Source organism: Thalia democratica, chromosome 3 (assembly GCF_965202585.1).
Source record: "Thalia democratica chromosome 3, ktThaDemo2.hap1.1, whole genome shotgun sequence".
Taxonomy (NCBI): Eukaryota; Metazoa; Chordata; class Thaliacea; order Salpida; family Salpidae; genus Thalia; species Thalia democratica.
In genome coordinates, this window is record NC_139167.1 from 46,055,616 (window position 1) to 46,071,177 (window position 15,562).

Here is a 15,562-nt window from a genome sequence, read left to right on the forward strand (position 1 = left end):
TTATAAACTTTTCAACTTTTGTAATTTTGAGTTATAATATGCGTAACTAAACGAAAATGCGTTAACAAAATAGTGAGTAGATTTGTGAAAGGTGACTGTACTAAAGTTTTACAACTATATAGCATTTGAAATAATAAAAAAATCGTTGTCCTTACAAAACGTTAGTAGAACTAGTTTATTACAGTAGTTTTTAAACAGAAAAAAACTTTAAATTCTAATTTTGTTATGTCAGGTAAGTAAGTTTTTAATTCAGTAAGTATCAGGTTTAGTTAGAGATAGTCAAGTAAATATAATATCTCTTAAATTAAAAAAAAAACGGAAAAAAAAGGTAAAGTACTACAAAATAACCTTAAATAGAGTATAGTTTTTATATTTAACTGTATATTAGGCATAAATATCAATAATTTGGGTACAAAAAATGTACCTTATCAACAAAAGCTTCTGATCTTCGGTCCTTTTCCCGAGACATGCTCGAAGCCTCGCCTTTTAGGCGTTTAAAACTGTCAAGAATGTCTAAACCAAACTTTCCGTGTTCATAAGGCAAGTAAAAGCACTCGGCTAGAACATGCAAATCATTTACAGTCACAGGTTCATAATCTTCATCATTGTGGGAAACAGGCTGCTGAGGAGTTGAAGGACCTGAATCCGTAAGTGCTTCCATTACAATATCGTTGCTAGCTGCGTTATTAAGGCAGCTACCGGCCACGGAGTTGTTTGTTGCTGTAGTTTCAATAGAAATGTTGTCATCGTTGGCATTATGAACTTGTAAGTTGTCGTCTGTTTGCATCGTGAAATCTACAGTATACTGACTAGAAATTTCATGATCGGTGTCAATCTGAAACATATTTAAAATGCTAGATAAGCATAACATGAAAAACTTTATAGACACAACTATTTATGAAAAAACTAAGAGTAATAAGCTTACTAAGTATGTACTTAAAGTTCGTAAGTATATTGAACTAATATTTCTATTGTAATACATTTTTATAATATCTGGACAATAAAAAAAAACAATTATTTAAAACTGTTTTATCTGGTGATTAAAGAAGCTTTAAATATAGATCAACTTAAACCTGCATAATTTTTGTATCATCTTCTTTAGAGTCAGAACTCATTGATGATGTCATTACATCTTTCATTGCGACATCGTCATCTGCAACCTTTTTGTTTTTTAAACTGTCTTTAACTGATTTTTTTCTTTTGCATTCTATTTCTTTCATAATGTTGCTGGAATAACTAGTATGCTGAACTTGAGAAGAAGCGAGTGGAGTTGCGAAACAAGTGATAGGAGCAACAGATGACTGCAGAGCACATTGAGTACTGACCAAAGGAGAAGGTAAAGATGGTATAGACCCACTGCGAGGAACAAACTTAGTTTCAATATGTCGGGTTTGGTTAAATACGGGTAACCAATCGTGTAATGCCTACAAGATAAAAAATACGTAGTTCAAACATTACATATACTCACGTTTGCAAAACTTAATTCATATTTTGAAGGAATGTAATTTACTTTGGAATAAATATTAGCAGTTATAAAATAATAAACAATGAACTTTACCGCAAGATCAACAACAACAGCATCCGAGACAATCCTACGACCGGTTTCGTCCTTATTAGGACTCATCAGGCAGGAATAGTCGCGAGAAACCGCTATTGTGATCTTAAACAAGCGGGCTTAAGTACAATGCACTGAAGCGACCGTTTGTGGGTAAAGTTGAAAAAATGACACAGCTTAATCATTCACAGCTCAACGTCTCAGACATTGTCAGCTTGTTGTGAGATTATAGTCTGCGCTCGTTTGATCAGTTTTAGCCAGTATTTATTTCGGCCATCATCAACAAGTTGAGATGTTTGTTGATGATGGCCAAACATCTCAACTTGTTGATGATGGCCGAAATAAATACTGGCAGTTATAAAATAAAAGGGTATTTAAGGCCATAGGGGGGGGGGGGGGGGGTAATCCATGTTTTTTACAAGTTGATCTGATTTTATAGAATTTTTTCTAAGCTTCAAGATGCTTTTTATCGTTTTCAAAAATTCGAGTTAATTTTTGAGATATGAACAGTCATAGTCGGGCCGCATAATAGGTTCCCTATGGGAAGGGAAAACTGAAACAGCGAAAAAAGACTATTTCATTTGAAATCTATCTCCTCCTACATTTTTCAAGTAATCTTCTTCAAACTTTCACAGTCTAATCTTTATACAATAACAAAAAAAAGTTACTTTAGAACTAAAATTTTTTTTTGTAAAATTTTTTTTTTGAAAAAAAAACTTTTTTTTTTGTGATAAAATTTTTATTTTTTTAAATTACTAAAACTCTTAAAGTAACGTTAAATTTTTCTTTTATTATAAAGAAAGTCTCCTATAAATTTGAAGAAGATTGCTTGAAAAATGAAGGAGGAGATAGATTTTTAGTCAATTTAAAATTTCCGAGAAAATTGACCCCGAAAAATTTGCGGTCCATACGTTTATATCGGAAAATTTTTACAAAAAATTAAATATCTCAAAAGTTAAATGATATCTTTGAATTCTATAAAAACTGGCTTGTAGTTTGTACTTAAAGCTTTCATATAAAGACCAAAGTTAATTTTTGTAAAAAAAAAAAAAAGTTAGACCCCCCCTATGGCCTTAAAGTAAATACTGGTTATGTTTAAAATAGTAATATGACACAAAAAATTAATTAAGCGAAATGAAACTATAAAAGTTTAGACTTATCTAAATGAATACAAATGGCAAAACTTTAAAAGCTTAGATAATCAGCCAAAAAATCATACATTATGGTTGTTTATTTCATTACCTTGCTGAAAGCTTCATTTGGACAATAATTTCCATGAATAAAACTTGATGTAGATTGATTTATACCATGACTTCCATGTGAAGAGTAATCGCTGTCATCATCTGATACCGTAGAAGAACTACTTTGTTGTATTTCTTCCGAGCTTTCCATTTTTTCAACTTCTATTTTATAAGCTTTTGTTAGTGATATACCGGATCCTAATTAAAAAAAAAAGAATCGGAACCGGATCCAGTTAGTTTGGAAAGACTTTATTTTCAGCGCGCGGTCAACTTCTTTCAGTTTTATATACTTATATTATTGTGTTTTTAATATTTATATAAAATTAGTCAAGCGAAACAGACTAATTTAAGTTGAAGTAATTCAACTATTTGTTGTAAACATACAGGTACATACATCTATATAACTAAAAATTATAGTTGTCGTGAGACTGGTAAAGTGGTCAAGTTCCTCTAGTACCGCTTAATAAACCTTAAGCTCAACTACACAAAAAGGATGTTCTCAAAATTTTTTGTTGTTCTATCTCCATTTAAATCGGAAACAAGTACAAACACTCACGAAAGTGAGCAACAAGATTCAGTTGATCAAGAGATTGAGACAGAATTTTTTTTTTGGCTGAAAAAAAAATTATCTGCTGAAGAAGTTAAAGTCTTGTCTTGGTGGAACTCAAACAAGAAAGTTACACACATCTTGCTAGGTTTGCAAGAAGGTATCTTTTAGCACCACCATCTTCTGTTTATTCTGAAAGGTTAATTTTAGAAGCTGGTAACTTGTACGAACAAAAGCGAAGCCGATTGTTTCCAAAAACTATCGAAATACTTTTATATCTTCATAACAACTTGAAAAAATAGAATATGTTTCTTTGTAGCTTGGCGTTGATATGAGTAAATGTTGTTTACTAAACTACTTACTTTTATATATGTAAACATAAACAGTTGCTAAAGAAGTTATTGTTAATCCTATAGTTCGAAATTTTATAAATAAAAGTATAATGTAAAAGCTAACATAATTAAAATTAATTAAGTTCGTTATTTTGTAAAGCATTGTTTTTTTTTCATTTACGTCATACAAAGTACAAAATTCAAGTTTAGTCGTACAAGTAGCTTGAAATTTAACATTTAACTGAGATTTCATATGAGCAGATTTTTTTTGTTACAACGTTCTTTTTCTTAGTTTTAAAAAACAATATTTAGACCATAATTTTGTGTTTTTTTTAACAAATGTTTGTATTAAACAATTTTTACTAATTAATGATATTATAATAACTAAACTTTATAAGTTAGTTCTCCATTGAAATTACATAATAATTAAATACGTGATAATAAATAGAACGGGATTTTAAATTTTTAAAAATCCGGATCCGGTAGATCACTAGCATTTGTATTAAAATATAATAATATCTATGAACATATCTAGCTATTTTAGAACTTAAAACTAATATGATTCTTCAATTATTTTCAATGATTTTTAATATTATTAGATAGTTTTATAATGATTTTGTACATTCCGACCTTAAAATTTAAAAAAATAATTTATGAGTGTAACTTAACTGCATTTACTCATTTAGACAATGTTTTCAAGCCGAAAAAAAAAATCGTTATAAATAAAAGGAAAATAAATATCAATTTTTTTTTTTTTTTTTCCGAAGAATAAAGGAGTAAAGCTAAATGGAATTATTTATAAAGTATCATAAATTTTGACAGGCTGCGGATAAGCATGTTTTTTAAAGTTTTTGGAATTATATTTTGAAAATCTTACAGTAAAACATTTGAATACCTTAACAAATGCTGTATATTTTAATGCATTTTTCAAGATCAAATATTTTAATTAGATATGGCCGCTGAAAAATCTCATAAACATTTTAGTTTTTGGAACTTGGATTATTACGCAACTTCTGAGACATATTTTAAATTTTGTTTTCAGCGCAACTTCTGAGACATATTTTAAATTTTGTTTTCAGAGTTAGAGCTTTATTGTTTTTAATTTACTAAAAAACTTAAAGTACATCAAGGAACACTGATACACTTACTCTATGACACTCTCCAAAATATATATACTCTTTGAATATAATCCACGAACACTTCAACTAAACACTTTAAAATTGGTAAGGAAGTTAGTAACATCTTATAAAAAAATCAGAAATTTATTTTAACGATTCAGAAATTTTTGAGCATTTATATTGCCTACAAAAACTAAATGCTTATGGAGAAAGAAATTTACAATGTAAACTAAAATTAACACGTTCTCAAACTTGTTTTTTAAAATTCAGAAATTTTTAAGCACTGACAAAAACTGACATTTTCCTATATTTAACACAGAGTTACCAAAGATTTTTTGTAAATTTCTTCAAGGTTTTCTAAAATTCTTTAAAGTTTAAAAAAAATAAGTTTTTTAGTCCATTTCAGTATAAAAAAAAATTATTTTAAAAAATGTCTTCAATGTATAACAACATTGAAAAAATACTTTATAGCTACTTTAAATGTGTCTTTTAATGAAAAAAAATTGAGGCAAAAAATTTTTTTGATATATTATTGTATTTTATCGAAATTTTGTTAATTTACAGTTTACATGCAAAACTAGTTTAAAATTTCAGTTTTTTTAGTGATTTTCGTTCAAAAATCCAGGTTTTTCAAGGTTTTTTACAAAACTTCTCAAACTCCAGGTTTTTCGAGTCTTTTTTTGCCTAAAATTTCAAATTCAAGATTTTTTGGCAACCCTGTTATTATAATTAAAGCTATAAAAATAAATCACCAATTTAGATAAAAATTAACAATTTAATTATGTTTTAAAAACCAAGTTTTCAATTTTTTTAGAAATTTTCAAGCATTTGAACTCACAAAAACTTACATTTTGCAAAATTTTCTTAAATAAAAACTGATTTAACCTGACACATAAGAACCCGGATATGATCACTTAACTTTTCCTGCGCACATTGGAATAAATAAATCCTTGCAATTTGAAAGAAGCCAAACTATGTCTCTTGAATGATCCCACGGTCAACCCTTGGTCGAATCAGTTGAAGTGCTTACGGCATTACTCTATCATTGGATAAACCAAAATCTTGCTGGTGTTCCTTTTTGTACAGGTCGAGAAATCTGCACACTACATCACAAGGTAGATCCGCCGTCTGGTACTCATATTCACAGACTGGGCACTATTACAAACACTTTCAATTGTTGATAATAAGATCATTCGTAGAGAAAAACTCTTCATTAATTTTTTTAGTTTATATAGTTTTAAATGATGAACGACCTAATGAGATAATAATATTAAACGAAATACGAAACAATGAGCTACATAACTCTACATACATTTTAATCAATATGTATTGCTTTCTTAATAGAAGATTATAATTTACTGTTACTTTCTTTTAAAATTTAAACTTTTATTGTTTATTTCAAGTTTTTAAACTTTGTACTATTTCTTATAGTACAAACAGCTGTTTTTCTTCTAAGATGTACTTTTGTTCTTTTGAATAATAATTTTGATGTAAATACAACGTACTGAATGCTTTTATCCTTTAGCATGTGTATTCATACGCTACATTTGATTTCAATTCATGAGGTGTTGTTTCTTTATATTCTACACTAGGTTTTCTTATGTAAAGGATTTTTGAGAAGTTTCTAAATTCTGCTTTGCTTAACATTTATTTAGGGTTATCTCCTTTTCTATTCTCTAAACTCTTTAGTACATCATCAAAGAATTGTGTTGGATAGTTGCTATTTATAAATTTTGCTAGTAGTTTTCAGACATCTTGTTTGTATATGGTGTTAGTGACAAAATATTTGTAGCAGTATTAAGAAAATAAAAAACTAACTCTTCCTAAATTAGTGCAAAGGATCTTAAATTTAAAACAACACCTGTATCCGTTTTTTTTTTGTTGTGTACTTTAGTTTTTTAATTTATCACTATGTTTAATCATTATATAAAAAATAAATTAGTTGATTTGTGAATTTCTTCATCTTAATGTGAAAATTATCAAACATCACTTTTTTTTTCAAAAGATGCAAAAAACATCATCCACGTAACGCTAATATAAAAATGATTTGTTATTGTCTCTTTCACAAAAAAGGTCACAAAACATGATCCTATAAATAAACTAGCTAATCTGGGAGCTAATGGATTACTCATACAGTTCAAGTAATGAATTTCTTATTGTGTTGAAATAAACGTCCAGTAACTGTTTTTAGCAAATTAATTATTTCTTAAAGTTTTTTTTTCAGGTGTCTTGTTTAGTACTTTTTCTATATTTTCGTTTAAGGCTACATTAGAGAATAAAGAAACTAAGTCGAAGCTTATACGATAGTCTTCAACTGTATGTTTAAATTTGGACTTTTTTAAGAACTCCTGATTATTTTCAACACAATATATTTTTGAGACATACGGTTTAACAGTTGTATCCAATAGCTTTGATAATGTTTGTATAGATATGTTTAAAGTTGTAACAATTGGTCTCTCAGTGAGTAGTTACTTTATTTACTTAACAAACACCAAATTACAACCACATATTTACCTGTTTAGGCATACTTTGATAAAAAGAAATACACAATTCAAAAAACTAATAAAACAAAATTTTAAATTATTTATGAACACAGGGTTGCCTGTCTTTGGTCAAAAAATCTTCCCTGAGTGACTAGAAACTTCTCTGAGTAACTTTAAACTTCACTGAGTTTCCCTAAGCTTATTTTTAAATCCTTAAAAATTTTGTTATTTATAAAAAAGTACAATGTTAGTTCTATGAATATTGAAGAACTAGCCGAAAGGCTTAAAATTTTCTGAAAAAGCACTGAAAAATAAATAAAAATAACTGTTTTTGAACAAAATTTTGAAACTGGACCAACTAAATCTCATTCTAGATCTAGAAAAAAAACTTTCCCTGAGATTTTTTAAAAAAACTTAAAATTTCCCTGAAATTTTTAGAAAAAACCAAAACTGCCCTGAGTTTCCCTGAGTTTAAAAAAAAGAATCAAAATTCCCTGAGTCTCCCTGAGATTTTCTATAACTTGAAAATTCCCTGAGTTTCCCTGAAATCCCTGAGTGTGTGGCAACCCTGTAAACACAAAGAGTTTCCCTGAGTTTAAAAAAAAGAATCAAAATTCCCTGAGTCTCCCTGAGATTTTCTATAACTTGAAAATTCCATGAGTTTCCCTGAAATCCCTGAGTGTGTGGCAACCCTGTAAACACAAAGAAATTCAATACATTGATGATATGTGGTGATAATTAAGTAGTAAAATTAGCGATACATGTAAAGTACACTAAGATAAATACTCATTTAGATTAATATCAAATATTTTTTATGTAATAAAAATAAAGACAATAAAATAAAAACAATTTGCGCAGTACTTTTCTTTATTGAACTGACATATGTTTCTGTGCGTTAAACAAGTAAACACACTTCAACGAAGTTCTTTGAAAAATTAAATAAAGTTGCAAGACAAGAATAGAAGATAAAGTAGGTTTGTAAAATACAAACATTCAAAAAATAATACAAAAAAACTATTTAAAAAAGTTACAAAAGTAAGTTTTGGTGTTTATAAATGTGTTAAATTACAGCTGAAAACTAAAAATAGTTAGAAAAGATTTATTAACAACTTATAAAGAATTATTAATTGTCATTACTTAACAACACTTTAACTTTTTTACTTTTCTTTACATTAAGATTTATTAAGTATCACTGTTATATCTAATTTTTTTTTAAACTATTTTAACAAACTTTGTTTTTTTTTATCTGTAGATTTCCACCAAGTTGAAAGTGTGTGAAGAGCGACAAAGTTACTTTCAAACTCACAATTAGGATTAGTCAATACACCATTTAAGTATGGTTTTAACTCTGTCGATCTTCCTACAAATATTATATTAACATGTACTTATAACAACAATTTTTCATTATAGCTAAAATTATGGTACCTTTTTTGTTAAGTAAAAAAAAATACCTTTGTAAGGCCCGAGGAAAACCCTTTTAGGATCATAATCGTTAGCATGAAGATTATCCCAGACCATAGTTTTCCGTTTCAAAACTTTATTTAGTTGCTTAATTGAATCAACAGTTATGATATTCGAAACTACTTTCGGACCTTTTAATTTATACAAATTCTAGATGTTTTAACATAGTAATGTAGTTAGACTCTAACTTGGATCTATAGAAGTACATACTAAAGACTTAAGGAGTACTGAAAAAACTATTATTTTCACAATAAGTTAACATTTGTTCCATTTTAAAGTTAAATTTGAAAGCTTAGGAATTAAAGAATCGAAAACTAAATCTCAGAGGTTTGCATAAAATATACAAAATATTTAAAAATAGAAAATATAACTAAGAAGTTTATAGCTTTCAATAAATTAAAAATTTTAAAGTATTGTTAGACGAGATATATAGGGATTACAAAATTTGCTTAAATAGTCGTCTTTGTAAGAAAATAATTAAAAGACTTAGTTAGTAAAAAAACATTATAAATAAGAGAATTTAATACTGTTGCAAAACATTTAGTGAGATTAACAAACTGATCAACGAACTATAGATAAAACTGATTTTGTTAGTGGATATAAGAAATATCTATTATTATAACCAAATATTCAAATAAGCAACTTATAATATACCACATATTACATATACCTATGTATTCTGTGTAAAAAAAATAACTTTCACATATTTTAAAATAACTATAAAACCTGTAATATACGATAGAAATTTTTTTTTATTAATATACAAAAAATAATAATTGTCATGTGCTTAAGACTAACCAGTCCACATAACTGAAATTTCTGGATGAAGTTCTTTACCTAATGTCAACAGATACTGGGAATTTTCAACATTAGGATTAGCCATTGTGCGACAATATTCTAAATAGTTCAAAACTTTCTTTTTGAATATATCATAAAAAAAATATAAATTAAACAGTTTATATATATTTCAAAGATATAACTATAAATCATCACGGACAAACGTATAAAGTATTGATTAAAAAAATATTCTAAAATTTATATAATTATATAACTAAGTTTCAAATTCCAATATACCAAACATAAATCTAGAAAGTAATAGGTATATTTCATGTTATATTTAAAATTAAAACAAAAACTTTATTAAGTATGCTTTAAGTATAATATGTTAGAGTCAAAATACTTCCTGAAACAATAAGAATTGATGCAAATAATTATACAAACTTTACAATTTATATGACGTAATAACTTATTTAAAATGATTCGGCTAGTTAATCTTTTAAATCGCTGTAAACTATGTTAATTGTTAAGCTTAATTTAGTTGTGTAAATGGTTTGCAGTAATTAGGTAGAAATGAATAATTTTCCGGTTTACAAAGCCCGGGAAATTTATATTTTACACAACTATTACATATTGACACAAAACTAATCAAAATGAAACAGACTGTCAGAAAATAGTAAACGAATGAAAATTAAAAACTAGGCATGTAATCTAAACGTCAATAAACTGATAAAATATGCTCAAATTTTCCTCTTTAACTTGATTTGTTTTTAAGTTTGTTGTGTACATTTAAGAAGTGTAGTTTTTGACATATACTTTATTTTTACATATAAGGCTTTAGGTTTATCAATTTTTTTAAATTCTTTTATTTCAAGTGTACACTGGTACATACTTTACAGTCATTTTTTTAAGAAAAAAGCTCTTGTTCTACTAATAATATCCCATTTTATTTTGTAGTTTAAGTTTTTTGTCATACTGCTTCCAAATATAATTTGCTGAAGACATGTTTCAAAACATTCTAAAAGTTATGAAAAGAATAGGAAGAAAGAGCTTAACCTCAGAAATAAGAAAAATTTTAGAACCTAATTAGTGTAAAAAAGATTTCATCATCTGTTTTACTTCCTTTTTTTTTAATTTGTCAACAAATATTTATGATTTATTTATTTTTATAAAGACAACACTCTAGATAACTGAATAAAATATTTTTGTAAACACGTAAAAACAAATTCGAAAAGTTATTGTAACAACCAAATTAAAAACAAGGTGAAAAATATATAAAATTATATGAACATTATCCTATAATAACAATTGAGATAAAAAACTGATTTGTCGCTTTTTTTATTTAAATTGATTAAACTAAATATTGTTATTTCAATAAAAATGTCTAAAAGCTTAAAGTGTTTAAGTAAAAGCAAAAATTTTAGCAAATAATTTCAGAATTTTGGAAAAGTTTATTAAAATTGTAAGTTTACGCATAGTTAACTTTTTTAAATAAAGTTAGCAATTTTCTTATATTTATTTTGAAAGGTAGTTTTATGAGTTTTCATAAAAGGCAACAAAATAGGAATTATAGGAGGTGTGTAGCAACATAAACTATCATGTGTACTATTCTCATACATTAAAATTCTGGTTATTTTTGAAGTTTTAACATAACTGCATACTTAATATAAAATAAAACTAGAAGTAGTTTAAATCACACTGTACCTCATATGACGCCATCAGGCGTAGGCCCTGATTTTTTTGTTATTTTGCAGATTTGTAACTTTTTCGAGTTAGCTACGTCTCAATACTGCGCTAATAAAAAATCTTTTATTTATGAGGGGCACATAAGTGGCAACACGCGATGAGTTATAGGGGTTGTGGAGAAATATAAACTGCCTTGTTATCTCTTATAACTTAATACTTCGTTTACTTGTGAAGTTCTAAAATAACTGCATTCTTTAGAATATTTTACAACAATATTAGAGGTAGCTTAAATGGGAACGAAGACAAAATTTCATGAGGTTACTAAATTGCACGAGGACGATTTTTCACCATGGGTCAATTTTGCACGAGTTAAATTTTTGCACGAGAGTAAAAAGTTACAGAAGATAAATGAAAAAATAAAAATAAAACTAGAAGACAATTTAATAATAAAAAAGGAATAAAAAGTTACTGACCGAGGGTAAGGTTAGGGGTAACAGTGGTAGTAAAATAAAAAAATAACTAATATAAATTATTAAAAAATATATATATATAATTAATTAATTAGATAAAAAAAGCTACCGGCCGAGGGTAAGGCTTAGGGGTAACAGTGATTGTAAAAGAAAAAAAATTGAAATCAAAAAAAAAATCAATCCCTGCAAAAATGTCTCCGTGCAAAATTGTGTGCTCGTGCAAAAGTATCTTCGTGCAATTTTATCCCCTCGTGCAAAAGTGTCTTCGTGCAAAAGTATCTTCGTGCATTTTTGTACACTCATGCAATTTTGTAGCTCGTGCAAGTTTGATAGCTACCCAGCTTTAATAGCTCTGTACCCCTTAGGACGTCATCAATCGACGTACTTTATGTAATTAATTCTTTTTTTGTAGCTTGGTAACTTTGTTGAGCTTGCTACGTCCCTGGTACACACTAAATCTCGAAAACGACTGAGAATAAACGAACAAAAATTAGTTTGAATATGATTCAAGCAAATAACACACAAACATTATTTAAATAATCCAAAATCTATTCAAATCTTATTTTTATTTAAAATAAAATCTATTACTTCAACATATTAATTATTTCTTAATGTGAAAAGGGTAAAAATTCTAACAAAACTTTAAGGTACACACTTCACATAAGATACTTTATCAATATGCCTATTCTAACTATTTGTTTATTTAATTCACATTGACACTAACTATAAAATTACAGATTAACATAACTGACCAGTAGGGCAAAATATAAACTTTGGCTTTTCAAGTTTTTCAAACATTTTGTTAGTTATGCCTGCTTGGGCATGAGCAGAACTTTCATACTTTTCTAAATCTGCAGGGCGTAAAATGGGGTCAATATCATCAAATAAAAGAGCAAAAGCAGTGCATCCAAGTTCTTTTACCTATAAATAAAGTATAGAAAACACTCTAATTGAATATAATGTTTAGTATTTAAAAAAACTCATAACTATAAAAATATGCACTTAACCAAACTACTTACACTTTAATTAATTGATAAAAAATTTTAGCTGTTTGACCCACATCTGAAAAAAAAATTTAGAATTTCTCTTTTAAAATTTGTAGGTAGAAAGCCAAGATTCTACAGCATTTAGTGCTTCAAACCAAACTTAAAGATTCTATCTATAACAAAAATTATATCAGTTAGCGCAAGGCTATTTGAAGAGTTTTCGATTAGTTTAAAATTTGATGTCTCTAAAAATCGAAAATCAACAGTTAAATAAAAAATTACTTTAACATAAAAGTATGTTATTGCTTTTTCTAGAGTTTTAAAAAAGTATTATTTTAAAGATTAATTTAATAAGTTCGTTTTGTACTTTTATCATCTTATTATTTTTGTGAAATAAAATATAAACTAAATATCTATTTTTCACATGTGTATTTATTGACATCCTAGTTAGCTTTCTGAAATTAAGGAATTTCAGCGCGTAGTGAAAATGTATGTCTATATTTTCAAAATCCTCAGATTTAGTAGAAAAAAACAAACAAAACATTTTCCCTTTACGCTGTTTTAAAGGCCATAGGGGGGAAAGCCATGTTTTTTAAAAGTTGATCTTATTTTATAGAATTTATCTTAGCTTCAAAATGCATTTTATCGATTTAAAAAGTGTTTGCAGTTGGTAAGACTCACATATCACTGAAAAATTTTAGTGATAAAGGAAGTGAAAAGACAAGTTTGACAAGATGTTTGGATAAACTTTTACTACAAAGCTAATAAGTATAAGTTTTATGCAATATAAAAAAAAAAAATTCTATAAATTTGAAACAGAATGATGTTTTCTGATTTTAAACAATATAATTTTTTATGTCTTTTTATCTTTTTTGCCTCTTCGTTATATATTTTTCAGTTTAAGTGGCACAATTTTTGATACCTAAGTCCAGAGTAGGACAATAAACTTGCAATAATAATAAATAATTGTTTTGGGGTAAATAATCTAAATAAAAATATCGACAAATATATAGCATTTTTATTGAAGTAGAAAACTTTTTGAAACGCGCTTTTCAACTACTATTGTGTATAACTAAGCTATAGAACAGGGTTTCCCAAAGTAAGCCAAGTGGCCCCCTTGGGGGCAATGACAGATACTCAGGGGGCCACAAGCAGTAAATGGGCCAGATGGGGGGCTATGAGCAGTAAAGGAGCCACAGGGGGGCCATGAGGTCATAATTTGAAACTTACACTAGATATTCTTGAGTTGCAAATGAAGAGCAAAAAAAGGTCACAGGTGTTTGTATTAGTAATTTTGAAACTTAACTAGATATTCTTAAGTTGCAGATGAAATGCAAAAAAAAATGTCTTAGCTGTTTGTATTAGTAATTTTGAAATTTACACTAGATATTCTTGATTTGCAGATGAAGAGAAAAAAAGGTCTTAGGTGTATTTTTACTGTTAATTTTTTGAGTAGTCTTGTTGGAGGGGGCCATAGTTTTTTAATTTCTTTAAAGGGGGCCTTTAGAAAAAAGGAAAACCCTGCTATAGAATATAGTATTAACATTTATTAAGACTTGATAATAAATACGTCACAATGAGTTTAAATAAAAAATCTGAAATAAATACTGTTTAGATTAGAAATTGGTAAAATTAAGTTTACAAGACTTTTTAAGCATAAGTAAATAGAAACTTGAGAAGGTAAAAGGATATCACAATAAAGTATATACATTAGGGTTACCTTTCCTTTTTTCAAAATTTTTTCCAGGTTTTCCAAATTTCTTCCAGATTTTTAAAAGTACACATTTTTGGGTCTATTTTTAGTATAAAGTTAAGTTTTAGGTAAGAAACTGTGTTAAATAGTGTAAAAACATTGAAAAGATACTGTAAAGCTACTTTAAATATGTTTTTTAACAAAAAAAAATTTGATGATAACAAAAATTTTCATTTACATGATAGATTTTTTGAGTTAGATCGAAATTTTACTACTGAACATGTGAAAATTAATGTTAAAATTCTAGGTATTTTTAGTTGTTTTGTTCAAAATTCCAGACTTTTTTCAAAAATTTTCAACTTTCAGGTTTTTTTTGCCTAAATTGTGAAATTCCAGGTAAAGTGGCAACTCTGATACATACAAATTTAAAAAACAAATAAACGTAAGTAATAATAATAAAGGAGGCTATGAAAAAGTTTGAAGTATAGTAAAGTTTTTAAAAGGAATAAGGCTATAGTATTAAAGAATTAAAATTACAAAACAATTACACTAAAATATACTTACGCAATTGAAAAATAGTTTTTGAAGTAAACTAAATAACAAGTAAAAAATAAAATATATATATCAGCTTATACAAACAAGTTAGTATTGTAAACAAAGTTTTGTTTACAAAGCTTAGGCTTATAAAAAGAAATTCTACAACATCTAAATTATAAATACTAGGATATTTGGTTAAAGTTGTAAATTTGTTGTCATTATAATGTTTGGAGCATTCCGGGTAGTTAAGTAAGTTATATCTAATTGCCGAAGGACTTTTGGTAGGTTTAACAATTGGTCATCCAGTTTCTGAGGGATCATGATACATGCTGATCCCTTCTCAGATGGAATCCCTGAGAAGTTCTTTCGATGTATACACTGTCACAGTGACACTTATACTGATAGATAAAATTTTTAGGATCGGGTGTAACATCTCTAAATATTCTATTTAAAGGTTTTATAGTGAAGTTACTAATTCGAAGATTATCTGCTCGTAATGTACTATTGATTGTGTGTTTTACTTAATTTTCCAAGAACTTTGCTTCTTTACCTAAATAGGGAAAAGGCACTATTTAAAAATAGTACACTGGGCACTTTTTTGGCCCTTGTTTTGTAAGACTAGTGAGTTTTATGATGGTCTTGTCAATCGTTTTCTTGATAATATCCGTTAGGTACC

General features: G+C 27.4%; 1 protein-coding gene across 2 annotated transcripts in view; it reads right to left on the minus strand.

The window, feature by feature from the left end:
* The window catches only part of LOC145831777 (protein O-GlcNAcase-like), a 52,826-nt gene that overhangs the window by 23,153 nt on the left and 14,111 nt on the right, over window positions 1–15,562 (minus strand). For both annotated transcript variants that reach the window (XM_082939113.1, XM_082939112.1), the window contains exons 4-10: window positions 12,423–12,591; window positions 9,536–9,634; window positions 8,728–8,868; window positions 8,508–8,636; window positions 2,798–2,958; window positions 1,074–1,424; window positions 425–835 (exon numbers count right to left, since the gene is read on the minus strand). In XM_082939113.1, the coding sequence (XP_082795239.1) occupies window positions 425–835; window positions 1,074–1,424; window positions 2,798–2,958; window positions 8,508–8,636; window positions 8,728–8,868; window positions 9,536–9,634; window positions 12,423–12,591 (1,461 nt within the window). The remainder of the gene's footprint in view (window positions 1–424; window positions 836–1,073; window positions 1,425–2,797; window positions 2,959–8,507; window positions 8,637–8,727; window positions 8,869–9,535; window positions 9,635–12,422; window positions 12,592–15,562) is intronic.